This window comes from Stylophora pistillata, chromosome 5, assembly GCF_964205215.1.
Source record: "Stylophora pistillata chromosome 5, jaStyPist1.2, whole genome shotgun sequence".
Classification (NCBI taxonomy): domain Eukaryota; kingdom Metazoa; phylum Cnidaria; class Anthozoa; order Scleractinia; family Pocilloporidae; genus Stylophora; species Stylophora pistillata.
In genome coordinates this window covers 36,832,866-36,848,776 of record NC_142523.1, presented here as the reverse complement: position 1 = coordinate 36,848,776, position 15,911 = coordinate 36,832,866, and the positions used below count along the sequence as shown (strand labels likewise).

Below are 15,911 nucleotides of genomic sequence, written 5' to 3'. Positions count from 1 at the left end.
CGCTCCTTCCTAACTGTGACAATATTTAGCAACAACTTTTTTATTTTTATTTTTACGGTATCATTTACACCGCTTTTTAAACTAGTTTTTACATAGATCCAAATATATATTATTAGAAATTTTAACCAAGTTATTTCCTCAACAGTTATAATTTAATTTTAGAATCTTTTCAAAATTAGATCTTATTAGATCCAAGCAGAAATTTATAAAATTTCAAAACGGTTTAGCTTACTTTTTTTTGTTTCTAGGCACTTGGATTATTATAGAATGCGAATTTGATAATATTCATACGTTAATTTGCGCAATAGAAGCCCTAAATTGTCATTTACATTTTAAGTTAAACTTAGAACTACTAGAAACAAGGAGAATACTACCTGCGCTAGCTTTAGCGTCATGTTAGTGTTATAAGTAACACACCTGTATAACGTATATGAGAACGATCCTTCGCAGTAAAGCACTATTTGAGCAATAGTGAAAATCAGACCTGAAAAAAATTTCAGGCCTGTACGGGATTCGAACCACTGACCTCTGCGATACTAGTGCAGCGCTCTACCAATTGAGCTAACAAGCCAACTGGGAGCAGGCCATCAAATTAATTCGATATAAACCCGTCGATGATAAATCAAACAACAACAAACATATGAAACATATGTGTGAACTGCGGTTATGAGACGTATATGAGAACGATCCTTGTTTGATTTATCATCGACGGGTTTATATCGAATTAATTTGATGGCCTGCTCCCAGTTGGCTTGTTAGCTCAATTGGTAGAGCGCTGCACTAGTATCGCAGAGGTCAGTGGTTCGAATCCCGTACAGGCCTGAAATTTTTTTTTTTTTTCAGGTCTGATTTTCACTATTGCTCAAATAGTGCTTTACTGCGAAGGATCGTTCTCATATACGTCTCATAACCGCAGTTCACACATATGTTTCATATGTTTGTTGTTGTTTGATTTAACACCTGTATAAATACACACACGGAAACTCACACAAACTCGCTTTAGCCAGAAGTCACCAAACTTAGGTAACGGTTTAAGTATGTTCCGTACAAATGGAACTAGAAAGATTTATTATTTAGATTACTAAAGGTCAAAACAGGTAATTGAAGCTCTACCGAATATACATTGAGATGTAATTAGTGTATGAACATACTAATTAAACAATGGACAAAACCCCAAAGTATGTATGAAGTCAAATAACTTTTCCTCGGTTCAGAAATTCTTCAGAACGGTGAATTGAAATACCCACCCAAGAAAGCGAAAGGCTTTCTGCGTAATGAAAGGATGGCTCGCAAGGTGATTGAAAATTAAATATTGGCGCATAAAGGAAAAAAAAGAATTATAAATTTTAGCCGCAAGAAGGAATGAACATTTCAAGGAAAGGTAAAAATGGAGACAAATATTCTTACAATGGCATGAAAACAATGGTTTCCTCAAAAAGTGCGAGAGAGTTGGGGATAAATCAGTTGTACGTAACGAAGTACGACGGAAGGGCAGGTATGCCCAGGCTTCCTTCGGGAAATCTTAGGACAAGTCAGCTTAGGTGTGAGAGACGTGAAGTAGAGAGAAGCACAGCAAAGTACCGATTTAGTTTTCTTTCACTTGCTCGAGCTGCTACAGCACTTTATGTCTACGGTGCTACATTTCCTGTGTTAGGTAAATATCCTTGCTTACATCTTAACACACTGCTCAAGAGGAAACTTAAAGGGAGGGAAAATTGTGATATCTGTGGTCTCCTGACATACCAATCCATCCATACAGCCACATCCATGCAAATCCTGAGAAAAAGATTGGAAATACCCAAGAATGACTAACGATGAAGGAAGTTAAAAATATTACTTATAAGTTAAACCCTTGGCCTTCTATCTAGTACTTTGAAGTTGCAGGCGCCGTCTTCTGGGATTTTCGGAATAGACCACTGGGCCAGAATCGGACAGCAGAAATTTGCGGCGGAGTCAACCTCATATTGACACCTGGTTTATAAAAAAGAAAAAGAAATAGTTACTAATAAAACTGCTTTTCGAACTGAACTGCATGCGGATTCCTTTACCTAAGGATCTGTTGATGGGCTGTTTAGTTCGTTCGAGAGGTAAACTTCGATTTGTCCTTGACACCCGTTTCTAGAAATCTCCTTCATTTCGTTCTCAGCAAAGTAAGACAACCCCCTCCCTTGGCTGCGCATTAGTTCCGGTAAGAATTCCCAGGAAACGCTTGACTCTGTAAGCTGTGTTGGCTGCACCGATCTGCTCCTCTGGGTCCACGTTGATTTTCTCCACATCAATCTCCTCATTGTCGCCCATGCATTACTTGACGGGAATAGTTTTGCCATCCACGATCATTTGTTTGGTTAACCTGCACGATAGACCGGGTTGGCAGTTGCAATCAAAACCCTGTGAAAGAGAAAATAAACCAATGAAAGCGCATAAGAGTGAGTGTCGCGAGACCGATTCGTAATAAAAACCACGGCGGCCAATCGCGACACGGGAAAAATCCCAATGAGAATTCATATTAAATTCTTGTTAGCGGTCTGAAGCGCGGGAAAACACAGATGACCAAATTTCAATTTTACTTTTGACTGGTTGAGGAGATGGCGTGAGTGTTTTAGACCAATTACAGAGCAATGTGACGCATAACCTATTTCACCCTGATTACAATCCTTTTTTTTTTTTTTTATTTTATTTTATTTTTTTTTTCAGGTGTAAGGGAAAAATTTAAGGTTGCTCCGTTTTTTTTTAATCATTCTATTTTAGGAATAAAATAATTTTCCCTATCTGTACACTCACCTCATTGTTACAAGCCTCGAGCCTCTTGGGATTTTCACAGGCCTGGGAAGTGATAATCACACGAACAAATTTGAATAAAGATGTCAAATATCCATATCGACGTTAATCCTGCAGTATTGAAATATTGACAAATGAAGATATAACATTTTACCCTCTATTTCAGTATTTTGCTCTTTTAAACAGTAAGTGATAGAATTGAATGTTATACAATCCACAAGGTTTCTTTTGTCATTAAAAAATCATCATTTTTGAGATCATTCCGTTTTGTGTATTACTTCTTATTTCCAAGTCGCATGCATTTTGCTGACTTTTTCTAAAGTTCTGTGATTTTTCAAATCTAAGCTAGTTTTAATTTTTGACTATTCGCGCATTTGATCATATTGTCAGTTTGTGCGCTATAAGTAGTAAAATTATTTTTACTATTATTATTCGTAACTGAGTTGTACCATTATAAAATGCGAGAGGGAGGGATGTTTGCATTTGTTAGTATTGCAGATTTTTTTTAGGGAAGAAAAAGAATAATTTTATGAGCTCAGTTTAAACTATTCTACAAACGAGATATTAAAAAAAGAGGGATGCACTTCAATCAGCTGGGAAAAATCAGGTTTTACCTTCAAGGAAACCGACTCTAGATATACTTTGCGAAAAATAAATAATTTCTTTTCTTGTTGTTACTGTTTATAATCCAATTTGTTGAAGAATTACTGAGAAACATTACCGTCTTGTTGACATAACCCATTCGCAATTTCGTCAAATCTTTGGCAAGTTGTCACAGATGCTGTGGAACAATTTGCTTTGAAAATATTATTTGTTTGCTAAACAATTTCAAACGTTGATGTTCAGGTAACATTAGTATTAATGATATGTAAGGCCATCCTTTGAAAACGAAACGGTACTACGTAGTATTAAGGATTTTGCAGCAAGGAATTTTAATATTTATGCAAGTTAAAATCACTCCTTCTCCCCATATATCAAAATGTGCATGATCATGGATGGACTTGAGTAGCTAAGCAGCTGTCACATTAGTGTAGAGCAATTATCAAACTGCGTATAATCCCTTTTAGAAATTATTTTGATCTGTGATAGGGAGAAAACAAGGCATCCAACAGATTTTTCTACCAAAAGCCAAGATTAAAAGAGAATTGAGGTTGCCATTTCAATGAATAAAATTAGCCTTGCCTGTTTTGGGTTTGATATTAAATAACCAAAGACGACAAAATGATAAAGTCGATTTTGCGTTTCTGCCAGAAATGTAAATTGCACCACTTGCTCTTTAATTTTAACCGCAGTTCACGCCAACATTTGAAAGAAAACACTCACGTTTTGTTTTAAGGTTTAACACATTTATTTTAAAAACTGCATCTGGAGTTTTTCAATCTTTGTTTTCGCTTTTATAACTATAGCTAAACGCCATTCTTTAAGCATCCATACACTGCCTCAGAGAGAGCCTCGTTCCTGTGATAGGAAGCGTGATGTAGGCTGTCTCCTTACGTTCTAGTCCATCTGCGCAGCCGCACTTGTATACGTCCTAAAGAATAAATAAAAAGGAAAATGTTATTACGCCAAAAGCTTAAGGAAGCTTAAAGTCAATTTTGGAAAGATGAGAGAAACTTTATCAATATCTTACCAAAAAGAAATGCTATTAATGGCTTACCGTCAAAATGCAGGTGAAGTATTTCTTGAGTTTAGGAATACATCGGTTGTTAAAGGCTCAGCATCTATTGTAACTGCAATCTTCTACGGTGAGGCATCTCTAATTCATGACGAAAAGATAATTTTCTTTGAAATATAAAGAAGCCTAGGTTTGGGTTTCTTTACGTTTTGTCAACTACCTCACGAATGAATGAATGAATGAATGAATGAAAACTTTATTTGACTGTCTATGTTTTTAGCTATAAGCTAATGGGGGACACTAAAAAATTTAAAAGTCAAAACATTTACATGTGAAGATCATAGTTATTTACAGTAGATAATTAAAAAGATTATAAAGTTATTTAGTTAAGTTTTAAATTTCGACGAGAGTTGAAAGGTCGACTTTTCGTATGTTCTTCTTGAACGAATTTAGGGTTTCTATCGTCCTTAGGTGTCTTGGTAGCTTCGACCGGATGAGAGGTCCCACATATTTAATAGAATTCCTACCAAGTCTTACAGTTTCGAATCTTTGCAGTTCGAAGTCACTGTTCCGTAAATTATACTGAGTGTTCTTTATATTAAATAAGTCAGAAATATTCTCGGGAGCGAGACTGTGCTTAACTTTAAACATCAAAGTGGCAATGTCTTGTAGGCGCCGATTGTACAACGTCGGTAGTTTGGCGCGACTTAGCAGTTCTTGATAGGACGCTGATCTAGTTTTGTACACCGCCCTAAGTGCTCGCTCCTGAATCCGCTCAAACTTTCTCCGTTCCGATGCATTACAAAAGTGCCATCCTAGATGACAGTAGGTTAGATGGGGCAGAATTGAAGACCTGTAAAGGGATAGTTTAGCATTACAGGGTATCAAATTGCGTAGCCGCACTAGGATCCCTACTTTTTGACTGGCCTTAGAGCATATTATTAGAATTATGACTAGTAAAACTCAATTTTCCTCGATTTAAACTCCTAAAAGCCGTATTTCCCCCATTCTCTCAATAGTATGACCGTCAACAGAAAAGTTATCGGTCCTCAAAAATTTTCAATAAACAAACTTTCAAACTTACTTTGAAGTACAGCCAGCGCCTGACCCTCATGGGTGCATCTGCTGCCTGGTTATAGCAAGGTCGATCGTCTCCACTTCGATATCCATATCTCCCGGCATGCATTGTTTAACGGGATTCTCGATTCCGTGTTCTATCACATTCTTGGTGAGAACGCAGGAAAGACCATTCTGGCAACTGCAATCTCCTTCCTGGCCACAGAAAAGGAGTGACGAGAGCAGAATAATAATTCTCATCCAGTGAATTATAATTCAAAATGAACTCGCCACCCGCTTTGCCGTATGACGAGCGAGCTTAATGAAGAGGTAACCTTACAGCTGAATAAATTCTTAGGAAGTTTGTTCTTCGTTCTTCTTCTTTGTTTTTTTCTAACTTAGAAAGGCATTGATTTTCTTTTTCTTTGCCAGTTGCTAATAACGACACAAAACTAGTATAACCTTGGTCTCTAAAAGATTCACTCTATTGTAGTGTCACCTGGCAGGACGCTACAAAACGCAAGTCTCCTCATGAAAAATATTCGAAGCATATATGTGGTAGAATTGTTATAGAAAATTTGAGTTACCAGACTTCTTAAAGACAGCATTTTATGGCATTGAACAATAAAATAATCTAATTCAGGTGTTTACTCACCGGTTTGTTACAAACTGAAAGTTCAGGAAGTTCTGAACATCCCTGAAGAAAAAGAAAAGAACAGCATGCACAAGAAATGTGTGGAGTAATTGGAATCGGACATTTTACTCGAGGAGTACAAACGACAACAACAAACAGAACAGAAAAAGACTCATATCTGGTTTCCAAGTTTGCTCACAAGTTTAGAAAAGAGGTATGTTTTGTCTTTGTTTCCAGTTTTCCTTGAATGTGCGCGTGGTATAAAATAAAAGAAGTTCTGTGAAGTATTTGATAATGAATTATTTAAAGTTTAATAAAGCAGAAAACACGCCGTTTTGCCAGCAAATACTCTGTTCCAGTTTGATAGAATTAAACTCAGTTTTAGCGGTGCGTGTCTAAAATTGAAATAAAAGATGATGTTCAGTAGCACCATGTGTCTTAAATTCCTCAAAGCTCACCAAAGCAAGTAAAATGCTTTAGCTCAAAATTAGTATGGCAGTCATCATGTTTCTTTCGTTTAACTAAAAGAGCCGAAAGTATACAACTGGGATGTAGTTCACACTCTAACGGGACGTTTCAACTGAAACGTTGTTCCTTATACTTCACTACTTAAGTACAGTATTTTCACAGACATTATTAAAAAAAAAGTAAGAGTACTTTTAAACCTCTTACGAAAACGAACATTTTCAATGTGATAATGTGTTTTTTCAACTGTTTGTACGCATACACCGCAAGGGTCATGATCGAAACGCATGCGAGTGGAACCCTTGATGCCAGACAAGGGATTTCCATCATGTCCACGCATAATAGCATTATTTCATGTGTCGTAAGACTAAAAAAAATTAAATTGTAAGGAAGTATTCATCTCTACAGCAGAGACACATCCGCCTGTAGACTAGAACGACAAATTCTTTGCACGATAACCTTTGTATCTCCTTAGGTTGTTTAAGCCAGTTACTGAAATCCGCGGTAGTAGTTAAGTGTGCAGTACACTTTTTCAAAGTATTAATGCATATTGAGGACGTTTCTTTTTTTCTAATGGCAAGTTATCTTCATGTCGCAGAGTTTAACATTTGTTTTTATCAGTAACGAAATTATACTGTATTATATTCGGAGGGAGCTCTGAATTAAGTTCTATTAAATGAATTCAATTGTTTTTCGTATGACAGATTTTCAGAACGATCTAAGCCATAGTGCTCACTTGGAAACCAATTCCTCAGATGGATGAGAAACCACGGCGAAGCGAATTTAGGCGTGTGTATCCAGCCATCTTATGCCGAAGGCCATGGAGAACTCTGTGTAAATACAAAATTGTCAAATGGTCCAACGACCTTTGAAGAAAAACTATTTTCTAATCGTACGTTGTCTTGAAATTAAAACTAGATCAACAAAAGATTGCTATGCTAGCTAAGTGCCTGTACAAGTCTGATGCTATATTTGAATTAAAGAAACGTTTATTATTCGATGCTCCTGCGAATACATACTTTATCTTGCTGCAAATAGAGTAAGAAATACAGGTTGTTTTGTTTTTTTTACCAGCCTTTTTTCATCGCCAAAAAAGGAAGCTTTGATTAACAAAATAACACACACTGTTACCCCTTGTTTTAAGACTTCTTAAACCTGTTATAGATACTTCACGGTATATGACTTATTCTCTTAAAGCATGAACAATTTAACGCAACCATGTTAGTTAAGTTGTGTTTGTAGACATAGACTGTAAACGTAGTTATTTGTCGTAGTAGAAGCATTAACAAATCGTCGAATAACCATTTTTCAGAAGTCTGGGTCAGAAAAATTCCTCCTTTTCCCCAACAAGGGATTACTGAGGCGCGTTCTGAGAAACATGCATGCCAATTTGAATTTCTCTCCATAGCAAATGGTTTCTTTTGTATCATTTCTACAATTATTTTCACCATAAAAATATAAGGCAAGGATACAACTGAAATGTAATTGCGTTTGATAAATTTACTTCATTCCTTTCAACAAACAGCTAAGCAAATTTTGATTTCACAAATACAGTTATGCGCCTCAAAACTATAAAACCGCTGACACAGCAGATTACAGCACTCAACTTCACCAAAAGTTCATTTGGATCTGAGAGTTTCTGTTAGTCGTTTCATTGAAGTCATGAAGATTCTCATCATTCTGAGTGTTTGGGCTACAGCTGCTTTGGTGAGTTTAACAGCAACTTAAGAAATAATTTCTAGCCTTTTTCCTCATAAAGATGATTTATGTGCTTTTCACAAAGTTTTTCCATTAAGCGACAGGCACTTTTTTTCCATCAGCGAACGGAAAGTTTTGAAACAATCTATTAAGCCGTTATTGGAGTTTAATTTTTTTTTGTGTTTCTAGAAATGAATTGTTTGATGTTTTTTCCGATGTTTCAACGATACCAATTCTCTCCTCTTGGATTAAATGGATGTATGCGTCAGAAATAAAAGTGATAATTAAGAAAAAGCTTATCTGATACAAGAAAAAGAATTGAAAATAATAATCGAGGTTGGTTTTTTAGTGTTTAGAGTCTACAGTCACCATGATAATACAGCATTAGAAGTTGGCACAAGGTAGTCTCTCGTGGAACAATTTTTAAAGTCAAGATATCTTTTCTACCTTTCTCTAGGGATGCAGTAATCTTCCAAAACTGGCGGCTTGCAACATTGCTCCGGTAGGTGACTGAATGATGCTTGGGGTTCTCAGACTGTTTGGGTGGCTAAAAGTATCAGTAAGAGAACAATCACATTCTGTATTATATATACCGGCGCTTGTCCACCGCTAGCTGGACCGCACAAAATCCACTGGTAAATACAATGCACCGCACCAAACTTCTTTAGAGACGTCTCCTTCTTTATTATTGTATTACACCATGAAACTAAATATTGATTTAAGAAATTATGGACATGCAGATAGATTACGAAATGCTTCAGGTGCATCAAACTTACATAATTTCCGGGTTTGGCGAGGGTTGAAATCAATCGAACCTTCCCTTTCTTTCCTTTTTCTGATTTCTTTCCTTCCGAGCACGAGTGCTTACCAAAAACTGATCAAAGGGCCTCTTATCAAATATATTGAATTACACATAAGAACGAGTGACAAGCCACCAAGTGCGACTTAAAAGATTATAATAAACCTGAAATCAAACAAGGAACAGAAACTCGTGCTATAGGCGCACTTACAAACATAACAAAAAAGAAAGAAATACTCAGTCTTAGCGTCAAGAGGATATCAGGAGAAGGTTTAAAAGAAAAGGCGCCCCGGTGGACTGCTAGATCAAAATTATGTTTTTGTACGAGAAAGGGAAAAAGGAAAAGAGAGATTAAAATTCATCATATGATAAGCGTTTTGATTGGTTATTACTTATGGTTTATTGGAGGGCAAAAGCATAGATTACATCACCGTTCACAGCATTTTGGTATTTTATCATATAAAACAAATACATTCCATGTCGTTGTCTGCAAAAGATCACAGATGACGTCAAAATGTGGTTATTCATTTCAGGGCGGAGGAGACTGTGGCTGCCAAGCCGGTTTGTCCTGTGCGTTGACCAAGAATATAATTTACAATGGACAGGTTATTCCTGTTAAACAGTGCATGCTGGAAGGAATGGACATTGAGGTGGAAGAGGTTGATCTGGATAACCAGTCTGCTGACGAACCAATGAGGAAAAAACGATTTCTTTTTAACGTAAGACTTTCAACTTCCTCTCCCCGCTTAGAGGACCAAAATGCTATGAGGGGAAGGGGGGTGAGGAAGGTTTAATGAAGGAGCAAAAGGGTAATATCCCCCAATTTTACTGAAAAGTATGATGAACGTTCTGAACATACACCCCACATCCACATAGAACCCTGAACCACCGGCATTGTTTCAGCCCTAAACTATACCCACCCACCCCTACTCAGTAATGGCACTGCTTCCTACGATGAAAATACACCCCACATCCACATAGAACCCTGAACCACCGGCATTGTTTCAGCCCTAAACTATACCCACCCACCCCTACTCAGTAATGGCACTGCTTCCTACGATGAAAATACACCCCACATCCACATAGAACCCTGAGCCACCGGCATTGTTTCAGCCCTAAACTATACCCACCCACCCCTACTCAGTAATGGCACTGCTTCCTACGATGAAAATACACCCCACATCCACATAGAGCCCTGAGCCACCGGCATTGTTTCAGCCCTAAACTATACCCACCCACCCCTACTCAGTAATGGCACTGCTTCCTACGATGAAAATACACCCCACATCCACATAGAACCCTGAGCCACCGGCATTGTTTCAGCCCTAAACTATACCCACCCACCCCTACTCAGTAATGGCACTGCTTCCTACGATGCCTCGAGTCTCAAATTCATTTTCTTCAGTTATCAAATACCGAGAGAAGAATTTCCCGTAAGGATGGGCCTCATTCTAAAGGTTACCTTTAAACACGCCGAATCTGTGTTCCCATGCTTTTTCACAAGAAATTTGATCTTCCTTGTCATCAAGTATTTCTTGATCGAATTGATGCTGGGAGCGTTGTCCTCCCAAGACAAATTCAACATTAAAGAAATGAAAAAAAAGATTTTTTTTAGCTGATCTTCTCAGTCCGAGGCATATTTATTTTTTATTTACGCCATGTTGCATCTTCATAGAGGTGCAGTTCCGAGGCTGAATGTCAAGATAACTACTGCTGCGCGCTTGGCAAACGTTGCGCTCCTAAACTCGGAGAGTTCTTCACTTGTTTTTTTGTGGTCAGTAACAAAGTTCTCTTTATAAATGTGTTTGTGACTTTTTTGGTAACGAATACTCGAAAAGTGAAGTAAAATATTTTGATTCACGATATAAAATCTTCTTTACTTGGTTTTAGTGACACTGTCAGTGTATTATCAGCTAAAGCCATATTTTTTACACTAGTTGTAACTACGTCGTGGAGATTTCGGTCAAAATATTGGAAAAGTATTTATTTAAAACTGGGGGTAACCATGCAATGGACTAGCATCCCATCCAGGGGGGAGTAGAAATACTCCTAGTCGCTTCATGCTACAGAAACTGGATTTAAATGCTGGCCGGATGGGCCATTTGGCTTGTAAACAGGCTTTACCTTTTACCTAAGAGAAACTGTGGTGCTGGGTCCATGGGGAGGTATAACAAGACAATTTGGTTTTATCAGCTCAGCTGAGAATGTAGATTGGCCACCATAAAGAGCTTCTAATGGTGACATTTTGAGCATCAGTTTATCCAAAGGAAGAGTTGAACACACTTGAAATACTCTTCCCAGAGCCCTTCTCTATGACCGAGGGCAAATGCTTAACATGTCAGAAACCCTTTACTGTGGTCAATCTACCAAGACTGACCGACTCATTACAGCCTTGAAGTTGGGAGCACTCTTTCTATTGACGGGAAAGAAGCACTACATTTCAATTCCAAAATGAAACTGGATGAAGGTTTACTGTCTTTAATTTCGTAACTTTGATTGAATATATCTAGTAACCAAAAAGTAAACTCACACTTCTTATTCCTAGTCTTTCCTAGAAAAAAATACTCAGGAATCTGTGGATAATCCTAGGAATTCCAAATTCCATTTTGTAAGGGGGGTTCAAAAGGGGGTTAACATTGATCTAACATAGGTTAACCTTGGTTTTAATTTCTCGAAACTGACAGAGAAAAATGCAAATGAAAAATTCCTTTGCAAAGCTACTAAAAGTAAATTAAAATTTTTATACTAACTCCAGTGTAGGTTAATTGTGTTTTGAACAACCTGGCCCAGCTGGTATTTTAAATGCCAATGCAGACCTTTCTCCCCATTTCCCTAGTGGAGGACATGTCTTTACAGTTGGTGACAGGGGTTTTGTTTGTCATCAACTGAAGCAATAGACTAACTGACTATCCTATTTTTTTTTGTTTTTTTTTTGTGATTTTTAAAATTTATCACATCAATCTCTGTAACAGCCTATTTCTGCCAACAACCCAATTGAACAAGAATCTACAGTCAGTGATGTCAGCAAACAAAATGCAAACAAAAAAGAATCCTTTGATGTGACTGTCAGTCTCAGGGAGGCCAATCTTCAACAGAACAACACAATGAAGCACTAGTCCCACCTGCTTCTTTCAATATTGAATCTTCCTTGAACAAGAAGGACTTGATGGATTGTATCAAAGGCACCATTTATGGTATGATTGTATCAAAGGCACCATGTATAGTTTTGGAGATGCAATAGGATTTTTAAGGCCGGGGTGAACTGCTACATAGCAAATAATGTACATCATATTATATTTATGCCTGCCAAATTTCCAGAGTCAAATGCAAGCAATTTTTCTAACCTTCATTAATAATAATATTTTGATAATAATAATAATAGTAATAATAATAATAAATGCCTTCATTGCTCATTAGATAAAAATACGTATCTAATGTTACAGGATGAAAGGATTAAAAGGTCAGCTAAATTATAATAAAAGATTAAATATGTGAAAAACTAGTTACATATATCTGGCATAAAATATCATAAAAGGTTCTATTTAAAAATTAATCTATTTACAAATGTGTTCTCATAACACTCTGTTTATCTTGGGCATTTGGCAGTTTTTACGTCTAAGCTTGTTGGTTAAATTGTTTTTTTCTTACAGTAAGCTTACCTCAGAGGGTGGTTATCAGGCTGTTTAACTTTTTAAAAAATCACTTTTAATTGTGTTTTCTTGTAGTAATGATCTAGTCAATCTCATTACCCAAATTTTTGAAAATCCTTCAACTTCTAAACACTATCAAAGATTTTGCAAGGAATGACAAAGGCAGGGGAAGCTGTAATTCTTGATGTCATTGTGAAACCCAAGGTTAACCTTGTAAGGTCCCTTTTGCTTGCATTAGTCATGCCTCATATGTTAAACATCAGTATGCATATTCTCCATACTGTTTTCTAAAACATTCCTCATGATACTCATGATGAGAATTTGTTAATCAAACTGTTGGGTACCCTTGCGAAATGGTTTCCTAGCTTTCTAGGATTCCTAGGAATTTCCTAGGAATTTCTTAGGAGTCAGTGGAATTTTCCTAAAAACATTTAAGCTCTCTAGAGGTGTGAACAAACATTACTAGGTTCCTAAGAATTTCCTAGGAAATTCCTAGGAATGATTACAGGTAGAATTTACATAAAAAAATAGATTCTTGATCCTTGGGAAATTCTTAGGAATTTACTAGGAAAAATTATTTTTTAAAATAAAACCTTAATTCTTAAGAATTATACTTGTGAGTTTAGCTTTTGAAAGAAAAGTGCCATTTTAGATGTTTCAAAAAGTCACTACTTGCAATATACCACAAATTTTCTTTTATTTCGCGTTATAATTTATAACTCATTAATTTTAAAGCAGATATTCTTGAAACTTATACAATTTCCAATAAAAGATTAATTTTTTATCCTTCAATTGCATATCACAATACATTGAAATAAAAATTTACTGTAGTAAAGAATACAAGCAGAAAACTAAATCAAATGCAATTCAAGTGGGATTTCAATCCATGTGTTTGGTGCTCCAGTCAGATAATAAAAAATGCTATACTGCAAGGACAGCGACTCTGACCACACTGAAATACAAAGTTATATTAGCCTGAGGCATCCCTGAAAAATGGTTTATCACAATGTGTAAGATTCAGCCAACATAATTTTGCACTGTCTCCTGATTTATTCCAATTATATGGTGAATTCTACATACTTTCCATTTAAAGTAAACTTAAGTAAGTTCAATATAGATAGTATCAAGTATCAATTTATTTGCCAGATTAGAATATTTTATACAAAAAGCTTAAGAACATATCTTTACTTAAATATTATCACAAGGAAGTCTTATTTGAAGCGATGGGAAATTTCAAATCTGGCATATTGAGACTTAAAAAGTGATATTTTCTTATATCTAACCACAGACACCATTAAAGTTTGGAAATCTTATTATAACATGGTTTCTGGAATTGCCATTTAGAAGCATAATCTTCTCCAAAATTTCAGTGACACTCTTTGCTTTCAGGTCAGACCTAAAACATTGAGAATAAGAAATATCAATGCGATGCTTCTTTTCAAAAAGTGCTAGAGGAATAAAAGAATAGTCGTAGGTTCAGAAGGAACAGTTGAGGAAGAGAGGATTTTGAAACTAATTTCTTAAGCTTAATTGCCATTTTTATAAAAGAATTGCTTATCAATTCTATAGTTTTTTTCGTACTGGTTTTGAAACTTACAAGCATCATTGACAAAAATGTAAGCTTGAAGTGCATTGAGACATTGTGAAATGCGCTATATAAGCTTAAGCACTACATTACATTTTCTTACCCGGTCCAACGTAACGATGCACAGAGCGCATGTGATTTTCCATTGTCTGTTGTCGTGAGAGAACACGTTTACAAGCCGTACATTCATACTTCTCTTGGCCGTTAAGTTTGACTAATTTGTAAATTTGATGTTCATTCCCATCCATGGTTCATACTAGCAGGCGTTAACACTAACTTTAAAAGTCATTTATCGCTACTTCGATCACCGTTCATAAGATGGCGACCATGGCGCTGAATGGATCACACGATCACTAGTCCCAGTCTTTCATGAGCAAAATCTTCACATGACCGACACATGACCAAGTATAATCCAATAAGGTGAAGTTTCCAGACGTGCCGCTCATTTCAACGTTCTATTCCGCTCCACAACAACCTTTACTCGAAAGTTTTGTGCGTTGCAGCTGAGTCTTGCTGTGTTCTTCTCTGATCTAAACGTTTTAAAGCGTTCGCAGCGTTATGTGGGTTCTGGTCGAATGGATCGAAGAAGGTCATAGCATAAGCGTCTTAAAAGACGAAGACATAATACGTTATCGAAAAGAAATCGCAACACGAATAGAATAATGTCGTGGAATAGTCCTCTTTACAGTTCCCGGCGCCATATTGAATGTGTAACCGCGCAAACATGATAGCGAGGTTAGTGTTGAGTCGCGTTGCGAGTTCTAGTGAGAGCTTAGTGAAATGTGGTTTTGCACTGTCCTTTTCATCGAGATATTTCGACAATGAACGATACTTTCCCTACGCAGGATATTCCTCCTTCTTCTTCGAAAGGAAGAGGAAGACACTGTGCCGCTTTTTGGTTGTGCTAATAGCTATTATGACACAGCAGGCAATTCAACAGGTCTGCATTTCCTCTAGTTTCCGAATGACTTCCAGCAGGAGTCAGATGGTGCAATCTCCTGAATCGCCAGCATGGAAAGGACGGATTCTTCATCACAAAATCAATTTTTTTTGTGCTCAGAACATTTCAAAAAAGAAGACATGCGAAAAAACGTGGGCAGGTCGCTGGAAATTGGTGAAAGGTTTATAATGTTTGTACGGTTGTTTTGTTGCTTGGATACCGAAAGAAAATGCCTGCTTTGATTTTCGGTACTGAAGTGTTTATGCTGGGATTTTTGTTTTGGGGGAGGGATTTTTTTCTCCTCATTAAAAAGGTGATATTTATATTTCTTTGTGTACTGTGGTCTTATACGATATCTGTAAACTGAATGTAAAATTATAAAATTGTAATGTAGAATTAAAATGTAAAATTTTAAACTTATAAAATGATGAGTTTAATTATTATATATATGGGCAGAACCATCTCGATTTAACTGGTCAGTACCGAAAAATCTATGGAAAATGCCTGCTAAAAGGGTCCCGGTAGCAACTGTGAAAACTGAAGGAGAGTCATTTGAAGTTGAACAGGAATTATTTCAACAAGAAGTTGAAGCACCTGTGTCAACTGTCAATGCTGCTTCACCTTCACCAGCTCAAATTTAATGCTCAAATTGATTTAGGTGTAATCTTTCCTTACATTAAGAAATATTAAT

The 15,911-nt window shown here is 36.6% G+C and overlaps 1 protein-coding gene, 1 long non-coding RNA gene and 1 pseudogene across 3 annotated transcripts in view; 2 read left to right on the top strand and 1 right to left on the bottom strand.

The window, feature by feature from the left end:
* Positions 1 to 15,911, top strand: part of LOC148731769 (uncharacterized) — a 40,498-nt pseudogene that overhangs the window by 5,498 nt on the left and 19,089 nt on the right. The window lies entirely within an intron of this gene.
* Positions 8,211 to 9,922, top strand: LOC148731772 (uncharacterized). Its single transcript, XM_088760788.1, has 3 exons — positions 8,211 to 8,255; positions 8,704 to 8,748; positions 9,579 to 9,922. The coding sequence occupies exons 1-3, from the start codon at positions 8,211 to 8,213 to the stop codon at positions 9,837 to 9,839; spliced, it is 351 nt and encodes a 116-aa protein (XP_088616914.1). The 3' UTR covers positions 9,840 to 9,922.
* LOC148731771 (uncharacterized) lies at positions 13,501 to 15,475 on the bottom strand. The gene is made up of 2 exons (XR_016002056.1): positions 14,384 to 15,475; positions 13,501 to 14,091 (listed from the first exon to the last, which is right to left on the bottom strand). It is a non-coding gene; the product is annotated as an uncharacterized LOC148731771 (long non-coding RNA).